This window comes from Hibiscus syriacus, unplaced genomic scaffold, assembly GCF_006381635.1.
Source record: "Hibiscus syriacus cultivar Baekdansim isolate YM2019G1 unplaced genomic scaffold, ASM638163v2 tig00110503_pilon, whole genome shotgun sequence".
Classification (NCBI taxonomy): Eukaryota; Viridiplantae; Streptophyta; class Magnoliopsida; order Malvales; family Malvaceae; genus Hibiscus; species Hibiscus syriacus.
Genome location: NW_024062764.1, coordinates 2,572,126 through 2,598,919, shown reverse-complemented (window position 1 = coordinate 2,598,919; position 26,794 = coordinate 2,572,126). Strand labels below are relative to the sequence as shown.

At 34.9% G+C, this 26,794-nt stretch overlaps 1 protein-coding gene across 1 annotated transcript; it reads left to right on the top strand.

Annotated features, from left to right (window-relative positions):
* The first annotated feature begins 14,790 nt into the window (after positions 1-14,790).
* On the top strand, positions 14,791-17,383 carry LOC120129621 (rho GDP-dissociation inhibitor 1-like). Its single transcript, XM_039147087.1, has 5 exons — positions 14,791-15,011; positions 15,145-15,211; positions 15,819-16,037; positions 16,133-16,257; positions 17,029-17,383. Exons 1-5 carry the CDS (start codon positions 14,841-14,843, stop codon positions 17,107-17,109), a joined length of 663 nt encoding a protein of 220 aa, XP_039003018.1. The 5' UTR covers positions 14,791-14,840; the 3' UTR covers positions 17,110-17,383.
* The last annotated feature ends 9,411 nt before the right edge of the window (positions 17,384-26,794 follow it).

Below are 26,794 nucleotides of genomic sequence, written 5' to 3'. Positions count from 1 at the left end.
GAAGACGGTGCATGTAGAAAATCCTATACGGGATTAATACGGGATTTTGTAAATATTACGAATTTTCAATATTTTTATTGATTATTTGTAATATAACTTAATATAGGATGATGCATTATCTTTTATGATTAGATTTATTATTTTATTAGGAATTAAGGTTGGGTTAAAAGTATTATCTTTAGTTATTATTATTTTATTAGGAATTAGAGTTAAGATATGTTTAGTTTATTATTATTTTATTCATTAGTTATTTAAGACCTTTAGAACTCAGCCCCTATATAAAGGATGCTTCATTAAACTTTGTAATTCAAGATTTCTTTGATTAATAATACAACGAGAGTTCGTTTTTACAAGTGTTGATTGCCTTGTGCCTTCGAAGCTTCTTCTCCTTGAGTTCTTTCAAGTTCTTGTGAGGGAGATTAATCTTCACACTCCAATTTGCCTTTTCATCGCGACTAGGAGGGTTGGTTAGAGCCATATTATCGTGTTTTCCTTTTCATTGTGACTAGGACGGCTCGATAGAACATTATCCATCAATTTTCCACATATCCATCCACGTCATCAATCATCTTTACCATTCACATTCATAAGGGAGATCTTTTGATTTCTTGGTTATCTTATTTTATTTGCAATTCCTTTATCTTTTCTTTATCTTTTCATTATCTTATTTTTAATCTTGTTTCCATCACCAAAAAGAAACCTTAAAGAACCCTATCTATTGCTGCCACCTTCCCCATTCATCCCTTATTGTTCTTCATCTAGTCTAGATCTTTTCTAGGTTTGATTCTTCAACAAGAGCAACGTTCATCAACCCGCCACCGCTTCCCTATCTGGATGGGTATAACTTTAGTGGGTAGTGGGCGGGTGATAGATTTAAGACCTTACCCGCCCCTCATCCGCCCGCCCCACATCCACTCGCCCACTAAATACCCATTAAATTTTGGATCATTATGAATTTAGGTATAATTTTAGAGACTAATTTATAAATCTTAATATTGTATAAGATATATGCTGTCAGGAGGGTCTAGTCGGGTACGTCTCCAGTTGGGTAGATGGTGTGGGGATGGATTTGAGAATATACCCGCGTAGGCGGGTGTAAATTTGAAAAATTTTACCCATAATGGGTGGTGGGCGGATGGTGGATTTGAAAATATTAGGTGGGGATAGGGTTGGGGGAAGGGTATCCGCACCTGATCCGCCGGTTTGCCATCCCTAGATATGATGGTTTTATTCTTTTGTTAAAGATGATGTCTTTTAAATAAGTTTTATAAAATAACAAGGAGATTTCATATCAACTGTAACAACCCGAATATTTACAAAATAGTATTTAATTGAAATTAGAGGTTAATTGTGAAAATTGACAAAAATTTGGGGACTAAATTGAAAGATTTTAAAACTTGGAGCTTGTTTTAGAGTTAAAGAAAATTCAGGGACTAAGCCCTGAATTTACCCAAAAAAGTTAGGTAAGTTTGGGGTTATATGTTATATACGTGTGGTTTCTGTTTCAAAAAAAGAAAACCACACTCCCAAATTCCCTTCCCCCTACGCCGGTTTCCGACTTAGATCCCGACGCCGTCCGAATTCTGATCGTCGTTTTGAAACCACCGTTGTGTTCATCATCGAGCGAGGAACAAACCCTTCAAATTAATTGAAGCGAAACACTGCCAAACGTCGGGAATTTCCAGTCAAAGTCTCGACGTTTTATTTAGCTCGATCGTCGGGAAAATCTCAAATTCATCACCGATCGTTGCTCCGTTTATGACACCTCCTTCACCATCGTGTTCCTTGTGTCGTTGCGAGTCTGCCGGTGTCAACCTTGTTCGCCGTCGACGGTGGCGCGTGAGGAGGTGGAGCAGTCAAAGATTCGGTCGAGAGTAAATTCGAGCTCTCCGCCGTTCAAAAATTTTAACCGATCATTGTAAGTATCTCGAAATCGCTCAAAATAATTTTTGGAAATTTTTTCGTAATTTTTAGACCCCCAGAGGTGGTCTCACGCGCCACACGCGCCGCCGTAGGGAGAGTGAGCAGCTGGAAAATCGGGTTGACCGTTTTCGACCGGTTTGAACCGATTTGACCAGTCTGACCCGACCCGACCGACCCGACCGTTGACCCGACCCGACCGTTGACCGTTGACCGTTGACCTCCTTTGACCAAAACTTAAAATGGCTTTGACCGACCATTAAACGACCCGTTAATCTTTTCCAAGTATACCTATTCTGATAGTTTTTGACGTCCCGAATCCGTTTTCGAAGTCCGTTTTGTCAAATTCGAACCCGAAAGCCTTCAAATCGACGGTCAAAGTGGTTGAATTTGACTTTGACCAAGAATTTAAATTTTTGAAAAGTCATACTTTATGTTTTTCGACGCCCTGATTCCGATTCCGCAATCCGTTTGAGCAAATTCAGACTCAAAATCCTCCAAATAGATAGTCAAACCCTGAAAATACTTATATACTTAAGAATTTTAGCTTTGAACAATTAAGTAAGATTTGGGGCTGATAAATTATTATTGTTTGAAGGTACAAGAGATTCTCCAGATCGTTCGATAGCTCGACCCGGCTCTTCTAGATCAGTTAAACCATGTGTACCAATATTCACCCGTAAGACCCGTAAATTTTATGATTTTAGAGATTTATTTATGTTACCCATAAGTAATATAGGGTTATTATAAAATAGGTTCGAAAACTGTAGCAGAGCGTGGTGAAACAAGCAATCAGTAGATCTACTATTTGAACCTATTATCGAGGTGTGTTCCCTAATTATTACTGAACTATTTTATTGGTTTTAATATGAGGTACACTGAGTTCTTTGGTTATTGTTTTATTGATGCACCAATTTAATGTGATGATTTATGGAACTTGTGACACGGTGCAATTGAACTTTTGGATTGAATTACAATAGTATAGCTCTGATCAAGCTAATAAATAGAATGGGCCTAATGTGACTCTTGGGGCCCCAAGATACATTAGGTTGGCTTCCCTTGCTGTGTGCTTAGGGTAAGCTATATGGACTTGGACTTACGAGCCTAAGGATACAAGCTCTAAAGCTTATCCTTAGGTTGGCTTTCTTTTTGATGTGTGCTTAAAGTAAGCTATATGGAAAATAGTTTTGGGAACTATTGATGGTGTACAAGAAAAGGGTTTAAACTATGATTTTCAAAAGTTAAACTCTTTTATGAATTTATGAGATTTACTGGACTATGATTTGTTTAATGTATCTATTGTGATTTTAAGGTAATATTGGGACACACTAAGCCTAGCTCACTTTTCGAAAATGTTTTTCCCCTTTCAGATACTGTTGGTTAGATATCTCGGTTCGAGCACTTGGAGGATCAACATATCTCTTGAAGTATATCTGATTGTAATGTTTTATCTTGCTAGTTGACTTTATTTTGGTAACATGGACCTTATTTTAAAGTATCGTATTTTAGGATGATGACACTTTTACTATTACTGTTCGGTTTATTGTGATTTTGATTTTGAAGACCTTTTTTAAATTAATTTATTACTTATTGGTATTATATTTACAAGTTGGGTTTTGATAGTATAATATCATGTCATTTATAATGTGATTTTACAATGATTGAATAACGGTTTCAGAAAATGTCTTTAAGAATCATGTATGTGATCCACTAGACTTGGTTGAAATGCATAGGCCGGGTCTAGGGGGTTACATTTATTGGTATCAGAGCTTTTGGTTTTTAATCCTCGGACTGTGTATGAGTCCATATTGAAAATACGGTTTTGAAATATTTTACAAAACAAGTTACAAAGGCCATGTCACAAAATTATTAAGATTTTTAAATTGTGTTCGAGACTCCAAGTGCTTATCTAACCCTAAGTTTTATCTTCTGTAATAAACTTGAGATACATCAAAATGAGTGCTAGACGTGGTCGTCGAACTAGCCGTGGACAAGGTCGAGTGGCTAGATTTGCATATCCGATTGATGAGATACGGGTAGATCCCCCACCTCCGATAGGTGATCATGCTCCTACGACCCCAACGAATCTGCCTCCTGCCGTTGGTATTGGCATGACTACACCGATCATAGGAGTGACCGATATTGAGTCAGAGTCTACCGGAGTTGCTTTGGATGAGAATTTTGGTAGACAATTTATGCAGTTGATACAGGGAGCAGTCATAGCTACTGGTGTTGTATCAGAGGTTCCTATTTCGCAGACTTTGATTGCCAATGGAGTTAGAACTTTTGGGGGACAGATTGGTGGAGCTCCTACTGAAGCTGAGGATTGGCTCCAGGATACAGAGAGACGCATGGATCAGTTGGGTTTAGACTCAACTAAGAGATATCAGGGTGCTGTGGCGATGTTAGATGGCAATGCCTAAACCTGGTGGGAGTCAGTGACCAGTAGTGTTCCTACCGATCGTTTGAATTGGAATTTCTTTAAGGATCGCTTTCGGAGTCATTTTTTGGGAGAGCACTACTTAGCTCAGAGACGTCAGCAGTTTCAAGACCTGGATCAGGGAGAGATGACTGTTTCTGAGTATGAGATCGAGTTCTTGAAGTTGCTGAAGTATGGATTCAGTATGGTACCTACTGAGAGAGATCGATGTCGTAAATTTGCCCTTGGACTCAGATACGAGCTGCGTAGGCAAGTTGTAACCCATCAGGATGAGATATTTGATGTGCTGGTGGGCAGAGCCAAAGATGCTGAAGAGGTGGAGGTTTTAGCTTCTGGTAGAGAGCGTGTTGAACAGGGACGATCTAAGAAATTTTTAGGCCCGATGGAGTCATCAGCACAGTACGGAAAAAGGACTCGTACTTCAGTCCCTCAGAGAAGCAATACACGTTTCAGGCCTACAGCATCCTCACCGTTAGTTGGCAGTCGAGGCGGTTCCTCGTCGTATTATCATGGGTTCTTCTGTGAGTTTTGTGGTAAACAACACACAGGAGAGTGTCGTAAGAAGATGAGTCTTTGCTATCAGTGTGGATCTAGTGGTCATTTTCAGAGGGATTGTCCTTAGCTAGCTTCGTTTGAGCAGACCGCTACCCAGACTCCTGTACGTTCTCAGACTACAGTACAGACTCCAATTAGAGATCGTAGCCAAGTAAAGGCTCGTGGTTCAACGTCCAGGACTGACATTAGAGCCTGACCTAAGCAAAATAGAGGGCCAACAGTTTCTGAGGCTAGACAGCCAGCTTTGGTTTATGCCATTAGTCGTTGGGATGACAGAGATGAGCCTGAGGTTATTGCAGGTACATTTACTATTTATTCTATCCCATACTTTGCATTACTGGACAATGACTCCACTCACTCCTATGTATCGAGCTCGGTATCTCAAAACCTTCAGATTCTGATCAAGAACACTGAAAATACTGTTACAGTTACGAGTCCAGTAGGACAAGCGGTATTAGTGAATAAAGTATTTCGGTGTTGTCCTCTCGAGGTTCAGGGAGAAATTTTTCTCGCTGATCTTATGGAGCTTCCTTTAGAGGAGTTCGATCTAATTCTTGGGATGTATTGGTTGAATAAACACAAGGTAAATCTGGATTGCGAATACAAGCGGGCTACTCTAAAGACTTCAGATGGTCGGACTGTTGTGTTAATTGGTGAACGGCGTGGCTATCTCTCCAATATAGTTTCAACGATGAAAATTGATCGTATGATCCGGAAGGGATATGAGACTTTCATTGCTTGTATTTTGAACACTAAAGGTTCATTGTCCATGATTAAAGAGATCCGTACAGTTAGCGAGTTTCCTGATGTCTTTCCAGAGGAGTTGCCTGGTTTACCTCCTGATAGAGAGGTAGAGTTCGAGATAGAGACTTATCCGGGATCTGCACCTATTTCTATGGCACCTTATCGCATGGCTCCAAAAGAACTTAAGGAGTTGAAGGTCCAATTGTAAGAATTATTCGATTGAGGATTTATTCGGCATAGTACTTCACCATGGGGAGCTCCAGTTCTGTTCGTGAAAAAGAAGGATGGGTCGCTAAGATTATGTATTGACTATCGGAAGTTGAACCAGATGACGGTCAAGAATAAATATCCACTACCCATGATTGATGAATTATTTGATCAGTTACGAGGAGATATTGTATTCTCTAAGATTGATATTCGTTCGGGGTATTATCAATTGAAAGTTAAAGGATCTGATGTTGCAAAGACGACCATTCGCACCAGATATGGTCATTATGAATTCTTAGTGATGCCTTTTAGTTTGACGAATGCTCCTGCAGCTTTCATGGATTTGATGAATCGGGTGTTCTGACCATATTTGGATCAATTTGCGGTGGTCTTTATTGATGATATTCTGATATATTCTCGTACTGAGGCAGAGCATGACGAGCATTTGAAGATCGTTCTGCGAATTTTGAGAGAGCATCGTCTATATGCCAAACTAAGCAAGTGTGAGTTTTGGCTTCAAGAAGTGTCGTTTCTGGGGCATATTATTTCTGCGCGAGGTATTCAGGTCGATCCAAGCAAGATCGAGGCTATTGTGAATTGGAAATAACCCAAGAATATCTCTGAGATTCGTAGTTTCTTGGGCTTGGCTGGTTATTATCGACGTTTTGTTGAGGGCTTCTCGATCATTGCTTCTCCTTTGACAAAGTTGTTAAGGAAGAATGTGCCGTTTGACTGGGGTGAGGCACAACAGGAGAGCTTTGAGAAATTAAAGGCGGTATTGACTCAAGCACTAGTGTTGATTCAACCAGAGTCCGGGAAGGATTTTACAGTGTATAGTGATGCGTAACACTCAGGACTCGGCTGTGTTCTAATGCAGGAAAGTAAGGTGGTGGCTTATGCATCCCGTCAGCTGCGACCGCATGAGTGTAATTATCTTACTCACGATTTGGAGTTGGCAGCAGTAATATTTGCCTTGAAGATTTGGAGACACTATCTTTATGGAGAGAAGTGTTACATTTTCACGGATCATAAGAGCTTAAAGTATCTTCTGACCCAGAAGAAGCTTAATTTGAGACAACGATGCTGGCTAGAGCTTCTAAAGGATTATGATTGCGTGATTGATTATCACCCTGGTAAAGCTAACATTGTAGCGTATGCTTTGAGTCGAAAGACGGTAACAGAGTTGAGATCTTTAATGGCCAGGATGAATTTATATGACGATGGCACTCTGTTAGCAGAATTACAAGTTAAGCTGACCTTGGTTGATGAGATCAAAGCTAAGCAGCCCCTTGATAGCTCCTTGCTTTCCATCTTTGATCAAGTAAAGCAAGGGACAAGCTCAGATTACGCCCTTGATCAGGATGAAGTTTTATGCTTCAAAGGTCGGTATTGTGTGCCTGATGATGTTGAGTTGAGGCAGACTATCCTTACTGAGGCTCATAGTAGTTCATATGCTATGCACCCTGGTGGAGATAAGATGTATCAAAATTTGAGAGAGAGGTATCATTGGGTCGGCATGAAGAAGGACATCTCGAATTTTATGACGAGGTGTTTGACTTGTCAGCAAGTTAAGGCGGAACATCAACATCCATCAGGTTTGTTACAACCTATCAAGATTCCTGAATGGAAATGGGAGCGTATTACTATAGATTTTGTTACTGGTTTACCTATGACTCCTTCGAAAAAGGACTCAATTTGGGTGATTGTTGACAAACTTACAAAGTCAGCTCACTTCATTCCTGTACGGGTAAATTATACGTTGGACAAGTTGGCGAGGTTGTATATTTCAGAGATTGTTAGATTGCATGGTGTTCCGTTATCTATCATTTAAGATCGAGATCCGAGATTTACTTCAAGATTTTAGAAGGCGCTTCATACGGCTTTGGGTACGAGATTGGATTATAGTACCTCCTTCCACCCACAAAATGATGGTCAATCTGAGAGAGTAATTCAGATTCTGGAGGATATGTTACGGGGTTGTGTAATTGATTTTCATGGTAGCTGGGAGAACTTTTTGCCTTTGGCTGAATTCGCTTATAATAACAGTTACCAGACCAGTATTCGTATGGCACCCTATGAAGCACTCTATGGGCGTAGGTGTTGCACCCCGATTTGTTGGACTGAGTTGCGTGATAGGAAGACTTTGGGACTTGAGTTAGTGCGGGAGACGGAAGACACAGTCAGATTGATCCGTGACCGTCTGAAAGAGGCATTTGATAGGCATAAATCTTATGCAGATCAAAGGAGGAAGGATATACAGTTTGACGTTGAAGATCGGGTTTTTCTCAAGGTATCTCCATGGAAGAAAGTATTGAGATTTGGACGTAAGGGTAAACTGAGTCCGCGATTTATTGGGCCGTATCGTATTCTGAAGAAAGTTGGACCTACTGCTTATCAGCTTGAGTTGCCTTCCCATCTTAGTCGTATTCATGATGTTTTTCATGGTCTATGTTAAGGCGATACCATCCAGATCACATCATTCAAGTTGATGAGGTAGAGCTGAGACCTGATTTGTCATATGAGGAGGAGCCCATCCAGATCTTAGAAAGAGATGAGCGATTTCTTCAGAATAGGCGTATTCCAATGGTCAAAGTTCAATGGAGTAACCGAGGCCCATCAGAAGCTACTTGGGAGACATTGGAGTCAATGGAGGCTCAGTTTCCTCAACTATTCTTATAAGGTAAATTTCGAGGATGAAATTTCTTGTAGAGGGGGAGAATTGTAACAACCTGAATATTTACAAAATAGTATTTAATTGAAATTTGAGGTTAATTGTGAAATCTGGCAAAAATTTGGGGACTAAATTGAAAGATTTTAAAACTTGGAGCTTGTTTTAGAGTTAAAGAAAATTTATGGACTAAGCCCTGAATTTACCCAAAAAAGTTAGGTAAGTTTGGGGTTATATGTTATATGCGTGTGGTTTCTGTTTCAAAAAAAGAAAACCACACTCCCAAATTCCCTTCCCCTTACGCCGGTTTCCGACTTAGATCCCGACGTCGTCCGAATTCCGATCATCGTTTTGAAACCACCGTTGTGTTCATCATCGAGCGAGGAACAAACCCTTCAAATTAATTGAAGCGAAACGCTGCCAAACGTCGGGAATTTCCAGTCAAAGTCTCAACGTTTTATTTAGCTCGATCACCGGGAAAATCTCAAATTCATTATCGATCGTTGCTCCGTTTACGACACCTCCTGCACCATCGTGTTCCTTGTGTCATTGCGAGTCCGATGGTGTCAACCTTGTTCACAGTCGATGGCGGTGCGTGAGGAGGTGGAGCAGTCAAAGATTCAGCCGAGTTGAAATTCGAGCTCTCTGCCGTTCAAAAATTTGAACCGATCGTTGTAAGTATCTCGAAATCGCTCAAAATAACTTTTGGAAATTTTTTCGTAATTTTTAGACCCCCGGAGGTGGTCTCACGCGCCGCCGCAGGGAGAGTGAGCATCTGGAAAACCGGTTTGACTGGTTTCGACCGGTTCGAACCGGTCTGAACCGATTTAATCGGTCTGACCCGACCCGACCAACCCGACCGTTGACCCGACCTGACCGTTGACCGTTGACCTCCTTTGACCAAAACTTAAAATGGCTTTGACCGACCATTAAACGACCGTTAATCTTTTCCGAGTATACCTACTGTGATAGTGTTCGACGTCCCGAATCCGTTTCGTCAAATTCGAACCCAAAGGCCTCCAAATCGACGGTCAAAGTGGTTGACTTTGACTTTGACCAAGAATTTAAATTTTTGAAAAGTCATACTTTATGTTTTTCGACTTGCTGATTCCGATTCAGCAATCCGTTTGACCAAATTCAGACTTAAAATCCTCCAAATTGATAGTCAAACCCTGAAAATACTTACATACTTAAGAATTTTAGCATTGAACAATTAAGTAAGATTTGGGGCTGATAAATTATTATTGTTTGAAGGTACAAGAGATTCTCCGGATCGTTCGACAGCTCGACCCAGCTCTTCTAGATCAGTTAAACCACGTGTGCCAGTATTCACCCATAAGACCCGTAAATTTTATGATTTTAGAGATTTATTTATGTTACCCATAAGTAATATAGGGTTATTATAAAATAGGTTCAAAAACTGTAGCAGAGCGTGGTGAAACCAGCAATCAGTAGATCTACTATTTGAACCTATTATCGAGGTGTGTTCCCTAATTATTACTGAACTGTTTTATTGGTTTTAATATGAGGTACACTGAGTTCTTTGGTTACTGTTTTATTGATGCACCAATTTAATGTGATGATTTATGGAACTTGTGACACGGTGCAATTGAACTTTTGGATTGAATTACAATAGTATAGCTCTGATCAAGCTAATAAACAGAATGGGCCTAATGTGACTCTTGGGGCCCCAAGATACATTAGGTTGGCTTCCCTTGCTATGTGCTTAGGGTAAGCTATATGGACTTGGACTTACAGGCCTAAGGATACAAGCTCTAAAGCTTATCCTTAGGTTGGCTTTCTTTTTGCTGTGTGCTTAAAGTAAGCTATATGGAAAATAGTTTTGGGAACTACTGATGGTGTACAAGAAAAGGGTTTAAACTATAATTTTCAAAAGTTAAACTCTTTTATGAATTTATGAGATTTACTGGACTATGATTTGTTTAATGTATCTATTGTGATTTTAAGGTAATATTGGGACACACTGAGCCTAGCTCACCTTTCGAAAATGTTTTTCCCCTTTCAGATACTGTTGGTTAGATATCTCGGTTCGAGCACTTGGAGGATCAACATATCTCTTGAAGTATATCTGATTGTAATGTTTTATCTTGCTAGTTGACTTTATTTTGGTGACATGGACCTTATTTTAAAGTATCGTATTTTAGGATGATGACACTTTTACTATTACTGTTCGGTTTATTGTGATTTTGATTTTGAAGACCTGTTTTAAATTAATTTATTACTTATTGGTATTATATTTACAAGTTGGGTTTTGATAGTATAATATCATGTCATTTATAATGAGATTTTACAATGATTGAATAACGGTTTCAGAAAATGTCTTTAAGAATCATGTATGTAATCCACTAGACTTAGTCGAAACGCATAGGCCGGGTCTAGGGGGTTACAACAACAAAGTTAAGATGGTTGAGTTTGTCCAAGGCAACAGTTTCAGGTACCGTTCCGAAAGGGCATGTGTTCGAATCCCAATCTTGACAATTGTGTTTACCAGTTTTGCTAGCTCAACTATAGAATGAATATATAAAATTAATTTTTTTATAAACTCTCTTTTATTTTAATGTGATAAGACGTTAAATTTTATTTTTAAAGAAAATAATTTTTTTTGCCAATCATATAATTGGGTGCTCGAATATTTTACCCTTAAAAGCAAATATGATAAATTGTACGTTTAGTACTTAAACTATTAGTTTTGTTCGTTTTAGTACTTGAACTCTCAATTTCTTAAAATCATACCTAACGTTTAGTTTTTTGGTTTTATAAACTATCTATTATTTTAATGAGATAAGACGTTAAATTTTATTTTTAAAGAAAATAATTTATTTTTTTACCAAACATATAATTGAGTGCTCAAATATTTTACCCTTAAAAGAAAATATGATAAACTGCACGTTTAGTACTTAAACTATTAGTTTTGTTCGTTTTAGTACTTGAACTCTTAATTTTTTAAAATCATACCTAACGTTTAGTTTTTTGTTTCATTTTATTATCTCGTCACTAAAAACTTAACAACATTGCATTTTTATGGGTAAATTACATCATTAATCACTTAACTATATTCTCATTCCTATTTTGGTACTAAAGTTGAAAATTTTCAATTTAACTACTCAACTTTCAAATTGTTCTTATTTTAATCACTCTAATTTATTTTATTAATATTTTTTGTGAAATTATATTATTTTATTAATATATAATTAAAAATAAAAAATAAATTTGAAAGTTAGAGTCATTAAATTAAGAGTATTTTGAAAGTTAAGTAATTAAATTAAAAAAAATTAAACTTTAGTGACCAAATTAGGAGTGGGAAGATAATTGAGTGATGAATGATGCAATTTACGCATAAAAAAGGTTCCACATAAAAATCACCCATTAAGTTTTTAACGACGATGTACTAAAATGAAACAAAAACTAAACGTTATGTATGATTTTGGAAAAATTAAAAATTTAAGTACTAAAACACACCAAAACTGATAGTTTAAGTATTAAACGTGTAATTTATTCAAGAAAATAAAATCTCAAGCAACATAGTTATTACTTATTAGATTATATGTTGTTATACCCATTTATTGATTCTTGAATTTGTTTTGCTAAGGTACACAAAGGGGACAAATTGGAATAAGCCTTGTTGCACATTAATTTGAGCCATATTCAAACACATCAGACCTCAAAGAGCCTCACTTGTTTACCTAAGAAATTTTGGTAAACTATCAATTTTGGTTCGTTTTAGTACTTGAACTTTCATTTTTTTTAAAACCATACCTAACATTTAGTTTTTTTTTTCATTTTAGTATCTCTCCACTAAAAACTTAACGGTATTGTTTTTTTATGGGTAAATTACATCATTCATCATTTAACTATATTCTTATTCCTATTTTGGTACTAAAGTTGAAAATTTTCAATTTAACTACTCAACTTTCAAATTGCTCTTATTTTAATAACTCTAATTTATTTTATTAATAATTTTTGTGACATGATATTATTTTATTAAAATATAATTAAAAATAAAAAATAAATTTGAAAGTTAGAGTCATTAAATTAGGAGTATTTTGAAAGTTAAGTAATTAAATTAAAAAAAATTAAACTTTAGTGACCAAATTAGGAGTGAGAAGATAATTGAGTGATGAATGATACAATTTATCTATAAAAAAGGTGCCACATAAAAATCACCCGTTAAGTTTTTAATGACGAGATACTAAAATGAAACAAAAACTAAACGTTAGGTATGATTTTGGAAAAATTAAAAGTTTAAGTATTAAAACACACCAAATTTGATAGTTTAGGTATTAAACGGGTAATTTATTCAAGAAAATAAAAGCTCAAGCAACATAGTTATTACTTATTAGATTATATGTTGTTATACCCATTTATTCATTCTTGAACTTGGTTTGCTAGGGTACACAAAGGGGACAAATTGGAATAAGCCTTGTTGCACATTAATTTGAGCCATATTCAAACACATCAGACCTCAAAGAGCCTCACTCGTTTGCCTAAGAAATTTCTAATTCATAAAATAAAAAACTAAATTAAAATTTGTCTATTATTTATAATTTTCTCAATGGTAAAGTACACATATAGTCCCCAACTATAGGGCGTTACTTTGTTGAGTCCCCTAACTATTAAAAGTTATAAAATAATCCCGTAATTTTAGGGCGTTGAGTCATCCGACTATTAAAAGTTATAAAATGGTCACCCAACTATTCATATGTTCCAAATTATTTATTTTTCGCTAAACATTGGCATTCATTTGAGATGGACATTAACCTATTAAGTGGGATATAATAAAATTTGATCTCAAAACTATTTGCGTTGTATTTTGTAGATAGACTCCCCGTTTACATTACGTTGTTGAGCCAGTTCTTGAAAGCAACGACAATGCCAATAGACATAATTAAAATAAGATTTTATCATATCCCAATCAGTGATTAACGTCCAGTTCAGACGACCATCAATTTTTTAACGAAAATGATGAGTTTGGAACATATGAATAATTGAGTTACCATTTTGTAACTTTTAATAGTCAGAAGACTCAACAAAGTAACACCATATAATCAAGAGTTATTTTGTAACTTTTAATAGTCAGAGTCAACAAAACAATACTCTATAGTCATGGGACCATATGTGTACTTTACCTTTTTTTAATTATATGTAAACATGTTTAATTGTTGTTGAGTCAATTGAATCAATGAAATGGACAAGTAAGGGTAAATTGGAAATAAAAATATTGATGGAAGCTTTTTGTAAGAAAATGAAAATTTTGACACAAGCAATTTTAGAGTGGTTCAACTTCTTCAATGAAATCTACATCCACCACCTTAGTTACCACACTAAGGATTTCACCAAATTCACTAGTTTGTTCAAACCTTTTAAGACAAGATGTAACCTTACTACACACTTAGACTTGTACCTCAAAGTCTCAAGTGTACAACCTTTCCCAAGAAGAAATTACAAATAATAAAATTTGAAGAATCCCTTACAAGGAATGTCTTTGCACAATTCAAAACAAATAGAACACTTGAAAGAATGAAACAAAGAAGTACAAAAGTATTCTTAAAAGCAAAAAGAATATTTGAGAATGTTGACTTGAATTTTTGACTCTCTGTGATTGCTTTGACTTTCTCTTTTATCTCTTCTCTTCACATATGACTTGAAATCTTATTTTTATACATATTAATTCAATTCTAGCTATTTGGGTAGTTTAGGTACCTATTTTGACATAAAATACTTTAGGTACCTATTTTGACCAAAAAAATAATTTTAGGTACCTATTTTGACAAAAAAAATACTTTAGATACTTAAACGGAGAAGAGAGTATATTTTAGTTACTTATTTGTGACATAATCACATATTATAATTCAAGATTGTATTTTTAACTATCTCTTGCTACACTCAAGCTCCTCCCTCCACGGCTACCAACAGAAACTCTCCATTCATGGCATTGAACATCACTATTATTTTGGATCACCAAATGACAATTTCTTACAATTCCATGTTTCAACAAACCAAGACCAAAGACAACCTCAAAAACTACTCCCCATATGCTCCTCTTTTAGCCTTCGCCTCCCCTCCTTCAATTCTTAGTCTTCCCGACAAAACCAAACCCAAACCCTAACAAACCAAAGTGGTCGACCGCTATGTTGCAGGCAGACATGTCTTTTGCTTGTCCTTTGGTTTAACGATTCTTTTCCTCTCATTTTTTTTGGCTTTTGGAAGACGACAGACATTAATAAGTAACAACAGTTTCTGGGTAATTTTAGTTTTGGCTGTTGTTGTTCTGTTGATGATCGGTTGATGTCTTTGGCCGTTGCTGGTCCGAGTTCCAGTAATATTATGTATAACGACAAGGGCTCTGCTGAGAAGAAGAGTCATGAGGGTGATGAGGATGATGATAATGATCAGGACGACAGCAGTTTGCAATTGGGTCCTCAGTATTCTCTCAGGGAACAGCTTGAGAAAGATAAGGTTATTTCATTTTTTTTGTTATTGTGTTTTTGGACCATGTATGTATGTGTGTGTGTTTCTAGTACATGCATGATGCATGCATGCAATGTGTTACTGTCATTATGCTATGTTGGGGATGGTTGCTTGAGTGTAGGATGATGAGAGCTTAAGGAAATGGAAAGAACAGCTTCTTGGTGGTGTGGATATTAACAACATTGGAGGTATGTATTAATGGATTCTTGCTGGACGGTCATGAGTCGGGTGATTTTAAATTTTTAGTTCATCTGAATCTAACTTGATATGAATTTAGAGAAATTTCATTGACCCAAAATACATTCTGATTTTTTTGAATAAAAGTTCACACCCACACCTTACCCAACACATATATAATTCTCATTTTTGTTAGGACCTAATTAAAAAAATACATAAAAGATATTATAGTAATTATTTCTAAATATATAAAGGTTTATTATACTAGTAAGGTTGAATCGAATATTTTTCACATTAAAACTTGAATTCGACCTTATAGAATCGGGTTGAAACTCATCGGATAAAGATCAAATATACATTCGACCTTATAGAATCGGGTTGAAACTCATCGGATAAAGATCAAATATACATCCATATGTATCCCACATAAATATACTCATTTTTTTCATATGTTTGGAGGTATAATCATTTCCAAGTATATATAGGATGTATAGATTTTGGATATATGTATATTAAATGTTTAAATAAAGATCTAATCTTTTAAAAAGTTCAAATAAAAGTCTAACCTTTTCAAATAAGTTGAAATAAGGATCTAATATTTTCAAATGTTGAATGCAGAAACACTTGAACCAGAAGTGAATTTCCAAAGTGTGGCAATAGTGGCTCCCGACAGGGAAGACATAGTTCTTGCAATCCCCGTAGATGGAAAGCCCCCTGGCTTATGGTTTACACTGAAAGAAGCGAGCCATTATCGCCTCAAATTCTCTTTCCAAGTCAGCAACAACATCGTATCTGGTCTGAGGTACACCAACACTGTCTGGAAAACTGGTGTCAAAGGTAAAACCCTAAACCCTACTATCTGAATAATTGTTGTTCATCATAAACGGTCTAAACATGACTCGAAAAAAACTCGAACCCTTTATCGGTTTCAGTCTACAGCACGAAAGAGATGATCGGAACTTTTAGTCCTCAGTTGGAGCCTTACACACATGAAATGCCTGAAGAGACTGCCCCTTCTGGGTTATTGGCTAGAGGATCATACACAGCTAAATCAAAGGTTTTTTCTTCTTTGAACTAATGCAAATGGTCTAATTAGGTAAACAATTCAGAACATGCTTTCAACCACCAAACATTCAACAGACCATTTGTAATTAGGTATATTCGAGAGTGACAGAACAAATCTCAACCAAATCCGATTTATAATCAAATATTAATCAGCAAAATATGTTTTGGACCAATTTGAACTCATACAAATGTTCTAGGGTTAAATTAAGACTTAAGATACACTTAAGATTTTTAATGAACCGAATTTTATCATTTTTCAGTGAGTCAAAATATAAGGGATCGATCTCTTTTCACAAAAGATCGATCTTATCACTTCTTTCGGCAAAGGACACGAAGGGATCGATCTTTTAGGCAAGGAATAAAGTTATCCATATTTAGGGAATTGTTGAAGCTAGTTATTATTTGACAATTTTATCCTTGTATTACTTATAAAAGGTATACTCCTCCCAAATTAAAATATATAATTGATGGTTTCATCTCATTCTTCTCGGAAAACTTCTTGTGAAGAGATCAACACACGTGAGTCTCATTTCGGTATACAAAATTTAAAAGGTCGTGTTAGTCTTGGGAGACAATATCCATTATAATGATTACAACAATTCAAAAATATATTTAAGTCAATGACTTTTACCACGACACAATAATTATATCGTTTTCTCTATTTTAATTATTATTATTATTATTTGTGATAGTCGGTGCTAATTATGCTATCTCTAAATTCGAATAACTTAAGGTTTTTTTCCTTTGGTTTTTATTTTTTCAGTTCCTTGACGATGATAACAAGTGCTACTTGGAGATCAACTACACATTTGCTATCCGAAAAGATTGGGGTTCTGCTGAATAGATCAGAACAGCATTTGATCATCAAATGCCAAGCACATTTCATTGTTTATCATGCCTATTTTCAATATATATTCAGTTTCAGACAATTTTTTTTTTCAAGCAGCTAGTTTTGTTCCCCCACAATAAACACAAGTGATGAGATGAGAAAGGTTTCACTTGGAAAATTTAAGGGTTTATCATGATTATGAGCAAATTGGTTTTAATTAGCGTGTTTTTGTTTATTAGGGACATTCTTTTCATAATTAATGATGTCTTCAACTCTAGATATTGTTCTTCTTCTACTCTTTTAATCCATCTATGTGCATAAATTAATAATGAGTGATGAGTCAGATGATGTCTTCTCTCTCGTTTTATAATTAAATTTTTTTGTGTAGTGATAGAATCGAATAATTTTAAATTACGTTATTATAATTTAGAAATGTATAAATATTTTTAAAATAATATTATATTTATATTTAAATATTTTATATAAAATTAAAAAAAATAGATGTCATCAGACATACTGATCATTCATGTGATTCGGTCCATTGATAAGTTTTATGATAAATAGTTTAATTAGAAAAATAAATGTTTAAATTATATTTTTTTAAAGTATGTGTCTAATATTATCCATTGTCATTTAAGGTGCCTAAAGTTTAATTATATTACCATTTTTAGGTCATTTCGTTAACAACTATTAAAAAATCTGTCAACCAATGATTATTTGACACATGGCATTGATGTATGATTAATATTTTTTTTTTAAATATTATATTTCATTTTTTTTTTAAAATATCTAATCCTCTCATGCTTTCTCAAATTTCCTAACCTCAAATTCCTAAATCCCTTAATGATCATGAGACGAGCATCAATTGGAAGTTCGAACAATTCAGTTTTGATTTGAGCGGTGATGTAACCTCACCGACGACTTGTGATGATTTAGGAATTTAGATAATTTTAGGATTTTTAAGTTTTTTTTAGAAAATAATGATTTAAATTTTTTATATTATAAGTAATTATTCAAAAAATTATAAATTAGTAATGAAATGTGTAACTCACATAATTTTTTTGAGTAACTTTTAAAAAATAAATAATTATTTAAAAATTTACAAAATATTTTAAGTTTATTTTATGAGAAATTTATATAACGGTATAAACAATTTTCCGAAAAGGTTACAATGTATATAATATAATGTATGACTTTGGCATCTAAATTACTCTATAAATTTTGAGTAATTATTCTTTTTGTTATAAAATTATTTATTTCTCTCACGGACATGTAATATATTTTTAATAATTTTATAATAATAATTTTTTTTATTAAACAATAAGAATGATTTGTTTTACCGATCTTAGAGCAACTCTGAATCTTGGGTACGAATGCTGGAATCAAGGTTATTTGACATAACTGACACCAATTTTCTTTAATATCCCCTTTCTGACATCGTTTGACCAATATTTCCCGAAGTAGCACCCTTTCTGCTGAGCTGGCGAAAGGCGCGTCCATGGGGACGCGCCTTACCCGTGTTTTCGCTGAGTTGGATGCCACGTGTGGAAGGCGCATCCCCGGGGACGCGCCTTTCGCCAGGTCGACTGCCACGTATTTTATTTAATAATAAATATTTTATTTTTATTATTATTATAAATTAATAATATATTATGTAAAGTGTTTCGATTATAATGTAAGAATTATCAAATGTATTTTGTTAATGTGTGTTAAAGGTGGAGTGAATTATCTACATTAATATGATATAACAACATATGAAAACCAGTTTTGACTTTATTGTAGTTATAGGAAAAATGTATGAAATTATAATAATATTACACATATGGTTATATTATTATTTTTAATTTTGATTATCGATCTATTAATTTTATCAGTTAATTATTTAAATGTTATCAATCTAGTCATCTCATATCAATATTTTAATAAAAAAATAATATTTACATAAATATATTAATATAAAATATAATAATTATTTAAAAAAATACTAACATAAAAAATAAATTTCTTACCACTAATAACAAATTTAAAACTCAAATAGTTGAAGAATTTGAGTTATATAAGAGAGGAGAATATGATTTTGGTGTGAAGAATGAGGGAGGGTTGAGGGGGTTTATATAGGGGAGGAGGGGGTAGTTAGGGAAAACGGATGGGGACATTTATGGCATTTAATAGAAGGCGCGTCCCCGGGGATGCGCTTTCCACACTTGGCAATCGAGCTGGCGAAAGGCGCGTCCTCGGGGATACGCCTTCCACACGTGGCATCCAACTCAGCGAAAACACGGGTAAAGCGCGTCCCCGGAGACGCGCCTTTCGCTAGCTCAACCGAAAAGATGCTACTTCAGAAAATATTGATCAAACAGTGTCAGAAAGAGAATATTAGAAAAAATTAATGTCAATTATGTCAAATAGCCAGAAATCAACCCTGCTCATCACCATGGTGACATTGGTGGCAAAGGAAGAACAAAGTAAAACAAAAAAGTCAGATCAACAGAGGATAATGACACTCAAATGGACATGTCAACAAGTAAATCTTTTCGAGATACGATGTTGGGATTAGGAGTGAGTGTTCAATCGAGGCTAGTAAAATTTTTTTGAGTTATTTGAGTTGACGAGTCATATTACAACTCGGGGTTGATTTGAAATTTTTTCGAGTCAAGTCGATTTTTCAAGTTTCTGTTTAAATTTAATTGTAAATATTTATAATATTATAATATTATTTTATTCTAATTTAAGTGACTTTTTATAACCATATATATAATATAAATATATTTCTTCATATTTTTTTCATATGTGATATACATATATCATACAAAATTGAATGACTCGACTTAAACTTAAAAATAAATCCACTAATTACTAAAACTTTCGAGTTATTCGAGTTATATTTTACAACTCGAATTGAACTTGAAATTTTTTCGAATCGAGTTTATGAAATTGCAACTCGAAATCTATTCGAGTCGAATTGAGTAAAAAAAATCAATTTTTCGAGTTGAGTCCCTAGTTGGGATCACCTATTTTGGCAGGGTTGTTCCAAAACTCGGCAAGAATCGAGGAAGAAGAGCTATATTCAGATGAAGATGAAGATGAAGAGGAGACGTATACAGTTTTAACAGTCAAGATCACATGTGACCTAAAGGAAAAACTCAGAAAACCGTGAAGGAAGGCATTAATCATCAAGTTACTATGGAAATCAATTGCTTACAAAGTTGTAGTTGGTAGGATCACCGTCCTACAGAGACTAGAGGGGCAATTCGAGCGCATTAACTTGGGTGATGGCCTCTACACTATAAAGTTTCAACTTATGAAGGATAAGGTGAAAGTTCTAACGGAGGGTCGCTTCGCTGGAAGACAATAGATCATTATGTTATGGTGCAAAAATGGTGACCAAACTTCACTGCGAAAAATGGTGACATTTCATCCTCATGAGTTTGGATTCATATTTCGGGACTCTCAATAGAGTACTTCAAGGAAACTGTTCTAGGAAGCATTGGGAAGCTTGTTGGGAAACTGCTGAAGGTCGACTTCCATACCACCTGGACCACGAGAGGTCAATTCTCTAGAATACGTATTGAGATTAACCTAAACAAACCCTTAATATAAAAAATTCGAGTGAGAAATATGATCTTTATTGTGGAATACAAGGGGCTCCACTCCATATGCTTTCAATACGGGGTCATAGGGCACAGAGCGTCGACCTGTATTGCAAAAACAAAAGAAAACTCACCAGAAGAGGGTGTAATCACCATTTTGTCGTTTTATTATTATTATTATTATTATTATTATTATTAGCATTATGTAAACAAAATACAAAATACCCAAACAAAGACTCATTACAAAGCAAACTCAAGGTACCAGGTGACACGACCCAACCAAGATTAGGGTTTTGTAACCCTTAGCCACCCCCGTCGCATCATCTCTACTACAACAACAACAACAACAAAACCCAATTCCCATATGCAATGGGGTAAGGGGGAGGTAGGGTAGTAGGCTGCCCCCAACGCCAGGTTGAGAGTAGCTTCCGTGGAAGACCTCCGGCAGTCAGAAAATTAAAAAATATAGATAAAATGCAATGCATGTATAAATAAATACATAAATACATAATTGTACAGTATTCATATGCAGTCATTAATATCATTAATATCATATGCGCGTCTGTAATGGGCAGTAATCTTTGTATATAGACAGAAACATAAGAACCGACTAAATTTAAAAGTGGAGAGAAAGATACACAGAAGTCAAACGATAGCAAGGCCAGTTCTAAGCCTTCATAAATACCAATAACAGAAACGGATAAAAAGTAGAAGTTATGTAAATTACTACAAAGGCATTAAAAGAAGACAGAGATGATACACCCTAGAGATGTGACCCACACTACTCGACTATCCTAGTCTTAAGTCTCCATACTTTCCTATCAGAGGTCATGTCCTCGGTAAGGGCTAAATCCATCATATCAGATCTCAAGCAGTCTTCCCACTTCCGCCTTGGTCGTCCTCTCCTTCTGGCACCGTCGACTGTAATCGACTCTACCCTCCTGACCACATCAGATGGTAGTCGCATCATCTCTACTGTTGGATCAAAATCTGATCCAACGGCCTAGATCAACTTTAATTAGGGTTACTCCTAAACTCATCATCCGCCACACGCCCTTTGGCCTCACTCATGAGGCTCACGCGCCAGTTCGTGCCTTCACCCGTGACTCTCTGTCTCCCGAAGACTACTATCGCCACTGAGAAATCAATTGATCATCACGAAAAGGATTCTTGGGTTTATATTTTTTTACCTCCGACCACCAAAAGCTGAAAAAAAACAAAGGTTAACATGCAACCCAAAACAAACATCAAAAGGGAAACATTTTCGATTTTAAAAAGGGAGATAGAAAAAAGAGAGAGGGGGAGGCTTTTCGGAGATAAAAAAAAAGAACGTGAAAAGAGGAAGAAAGGGGGAACGTTCGAACAAAAAACAAAAGTATTATCCTCGTTTTAGTCCAAGAACTAGTGATCCCTTCGGTGAGAATCTTTATCGGCGAGGTAGAAATCATATATCTCAATGGAAGAACCATCGGACGGTGGATTTGGCTTCAATGAAGATAGTTTTTTCGATCTTCTCTCCTAGATTTAGGCTATAGGAGGTAGTATTAAGGGAAACTAGCTTAGGATTTGATTTTGAGGGAAGGAAATGAGCATTTTGGCTCAATTAGGGTTTTCAATCATCTTCAACAACGACGGGCGGCGGCGGTTAGAGCTCGGCTACGATGACCAGAGTCTTTGTTACTCCCTCGGCAGAGAAGAAGAGGAGAGAGGACAAAGAGAATGACGTTTCCCGTTTTGGGAAAAAGAGATGCTGAAATAAAATGAAGGAATAGGCCTTGGCTTTAGTTTAAATTATTTATACCATGCACCAAACGATGTCGTTTTAGGGAGAGAAAAATCGGGCCTTAGCGATTTGTTTAATCTTGCACAGAGGGCCTCATGCTTTGTAAACTTTTATTTCAGTCACCAAATCCAATGTTTAGTCATTTTATTTTGAACTTCAAAATTTTCTTGCCATACATTTTAGTCATCACCCATATTTGTATTTGTTTTAGCCAATTGTTGGATTTATCCTTTGAATTTTGTGTTTTATACCCTCCAGTCCTCAATTCATGTAAAAAATGCAATATTCATGCTTTAGACTCCCGCAGGTTTACTATATATTTATTTTGACCACTAAGTAACTTACTTTTCATAAAAATAAAATAATTATTTGCTAATAGGTCATTTTAGTTCTGTCTTAGTTCTGATTTAGTCCTTAATCCTATTTATCATGCTTGTTTTAACATAAATGTGACATATGTACTCTAAAATTTTGTTAAAAATGGTAAAATACTCTTATAATGCTTATTGATTACTACATGCACTCGTTTCCATTTTTAGGAACGATATTTTATAGAATGGGCGTGAAGTGAGACATAATCGAGGTAGTACGATTCAATCTGATGTTTGAACGAAAAACGAACTTAAAAACTAATCAAGTATGCTTTGATTAAAAAATAAAATAATAAAAATAATATAATGTTTAATTTATTTCTTAGTTTTTTGTTTAATTTATTTCTTTATATTCGATTCATGTTTAATATGAGTTTTTAACAAATAACTCGAAATAAATTGGTTAATGTACGATAAAAGGATCACACTTTAAATTTTGACTCAAATCTACGAATTCTACCACTAAGATAACATATAAGTGACTAGGTACCAATTTTGAGCGTTGTGGGGTGTTAATCCTTCCTCATGTGTAACCGACTCCCGAGCCCTTAAAACAAATCTTTGGTTAACACAAAAATAATTTTGTCCTAAAAATGATTTTTATAAAAATATTATTGTAGAGAGTCGGGCCATTAATCGCGTATATGTTATTATAGTGTTGGAAATTGTGAGTTCGAGTCTAAAATTTGAGTATGGTCCTTTTCTTTGAACATTGATTAATTTATTATTCATTCTTTATGTAAATAGTTGTACCGATGTTTGAATTCATGTTTGCAAATTCATTGAATTTTCATTTTCGAAAGTGTTTATCTTTGTTTTGTTTATGTTAAAGGTTTGCAAGTTCCTCCTCGCACACATCACTTGCATTACATGACATAAGCTCTATACCCAAGCTTCGTCCCAATTAAGTAGGGGTTAACGTTATGCTCTCATGGTGAATTTATTCACTGTATGAGCTATAATTACTAACCTCTGAGACATACACCTTGTACCTCTTTGGGAATTTACTTCCTCGTATGGGTACAGAGAGGTGGATCTCCTCTAATTGAACTAGTTCTGTTTGAAGCCTGTTGTAGACACCTATTTTCGTCCGGGATAGTATATAGTATATATATTTTTTATATTATATTATATATTATATATTATATATTATATATCATATAATATATATTATATATTACATATTATATATCATATAGTATATATAATAAATTATATATATTATGTATTAGATATTAGATATTATAATAGTATAAATTATATATTATATATATTATAAATATTTATATTATACAATATATTATATAATGTTATATTTATATTATATATATGTTATATTATATCATATTATATACATTTATATGGTATATTATATACTATATTATATATATTTTATTTATTATATTATATTATTAGTATTTATTTATTATATATTTATTAATATTATTTTTCATTTTATCTTTAGGTCCAAATCCGAGTCCAATCAAGTCCAAACCGGGTCCAAAGTGAAACCCAACCCAACAAGCAAGTCCAGTTGGGAAGAAGGTATAGTAGGGTTTTTTGTGTTTAGTATAGGTGTCGCATCAACTAGAGCCGTTGGATCTGGCTCTTTGATCCAACGGCCGAAAATGCATCAGAGGAACCCAACGATCGTCGTTCAATGGTGTGTGAAGACCACGCGCCGACAAGGTCGCCACTACGCGCTAAACCGAAACATTCAAAACCAAAAATAAAAATAAAATCCAGAGTTCCCATCATTTTTTATCAACACGAACCCAAGCAAAACGAAAAATGGGGGAAACAACCCCCGTTATATTTGGAAACAACCCCTGGAAGAGCCTTTGCCGAGGGGTTATATAAACCCTACAAAATGAAGTTTTTAGAGGCATCGAAACACCAAAAAATCAAGCAAAAACATTATCCATTCGAGTTACTCACCAAGCAAATAAAATCACAAAAAATCGAGAGTGAAAAACTTAGCTTTGTGTCTTCAAATAAGCGAAGGTCACTGGAGAGTTGAAAGGTCACCATCGATAAAGGTAAAAAAATGAAACTTTAGGTGTAGATCTAAGCTTTTCGAGGCTTTTTTGAGAAATTTTGGCCTCAGATTCAAGCTCATTGGGTTGGGGGAAAGTTTTGGTGAAGTTTGGTTTTTTTCGACCGCTAGAGCTGCGAACGGATAGGCGGATCGGGCGACGGGTGCTCATCGGAGGTTGGCCGGCCACTTGGCTGGATGGGGAGAGTGTTGAGATGAGTTGAGAGCATTTTTTGGAGATAACTTTTTTTTGTTGGAGAAATGAGATTGAATGACATTTTTGTGTGTTTTGGGGGGTATTTATAGGGAGACTAGGTTGTAATTATAAGATTTTGAAATTATTTCCATAGTCCCTGTACTTTTATTGCGTAATTCATTTTGGTCACCTGTTGCAATTTTGTCTCTGAATTTTCAATTAATTCAATTTATGCTTCATTATATTTATTATATTTCACGATTTAGTCCCCCTAACCTTTTGTTTTTTTGGCAGCTCATTTTCAAGTATTAATTAGACCCATAAATTTTAATTTAATTCAATTTGATTCTTTAATTTTTATTTATTTATTTTTCTGTTTAGTATTTTTATTAACATTTTTTTCGTTGTCTTAACATTTTTTCTATTTTTTCTTTCAAAATTTAATGTCTTTTTATTTTATTTTTATTATTTTTATTTTTTTAATATTTTCTTAATTTTATTTTATTTTATTTTTTCTCTTTTCTTTTTGCTCTTAATATTGTTCTATTCAACTTTCTATTTTTTTATTTTTTAATATTTATATATATTTCACATTTTAATATTTCTTTTGACTTTTTTGGGACAACTTTAATCAATTAAAGGTAAGTAATTTGAATCGAATATTTAAATTTCAATTTTAATTTTAATTTTTGAAATTAAGACAACCGAGAAATTAAAATGGTACCGAAGGGTAGTACAAGGGTGCTAATCATTCCTTGAATGTAACCGACTCCCGAATCCGACATATTTATGGTAAAACGCAGATCAAGTAAGATGGTAAATTAAGGTGTCCGATCAACCTAATTCTTTAAAAAAATGATCAGTGAATGCTCTAGCATGCTTTATTTAAGTTGAATCCCAATTTTGAGCCCACCCGAAGGACGGTTATGACACCTGTAATGGGTGAGGATCGAGGGTTTGACAGCCTAAAGGGGCAGCAAAATCAAGGGAAATTTGAGTACCCTTTCCACTAGAGCCAAAACCATGCATGTAGCGAACCATAGACTGATCACCCTAGGTAGAGCCATACCGAACCTCTTTCCATCGGTAGGTACCGAAATAGGCGTTCACAAAAGAGGAACGATTTTGAACCTTTACATTTTTCTTTAAATTCATAGAAAAATTTATTTCTGAATGAAAGTATGTGACTAGATACCATGCGGTTAGGATTGATTTCTTAAAATAGAACGCATAAGGTAGAAAGCATGTATGAGTAGGATTTTTATTTAATAAAAGCATGTATGGGTAGATATCATGATGGGTTAGGTGTTATATTCACCTCTAAATAGCATTTCATTCTTTATCGATTATCTTATATGTACTAATGCATTTCTTGTATTTATTTTATTTTTCTCCTTTTTGTAGCACATCATCATGACATAATGTAAAGGTGCCAATCCATAATTGAATATTTAAGTGAAAAAGTTTTGAAGGGAGAAAAAAGTTTTCAATCGAGTAGTTGCATACACAGATATGCACTCATGGCTAGGAGAAGCTCAAAGAGAACAAGAAGGAAGTTCGCTTGATAATTTAGGCATCAAAGTTAATTGATAGAATTGCATCTGAAATTTAAGGGCATTTCAAGGGTATCATCCGAGATAGGTCATAATTTGAATGAAGCCTCTATACAAGCTCAAGGGATCATAGGGCCCTTAAGAGATCAAGTTTTTGAGGACGAAGTACTAA

Coding starts and splice junctions, on each gene's coding strand:
- LOC120129621 (XM_039147087.1), top strand. CDS start 14,841: ATGTCTTTGGCCGTTGCTGGTCCGAGTTCCAGTAATATTATGTATAAC. Junction 15,012..15,144: donor AACAGCTTGAGAAAGATAAG/GTTATTTCATTT, acceptor GCTTGAGTGTAG/GATGATGAGAGCTTAAGGAA. Junction 16,258..17,028: donor CATACACAGCTAAATCAAAG/GTTTTTTCTTCT, acceptor TTATTTTTTCAG/TTCCTTGACGATGATAACAA.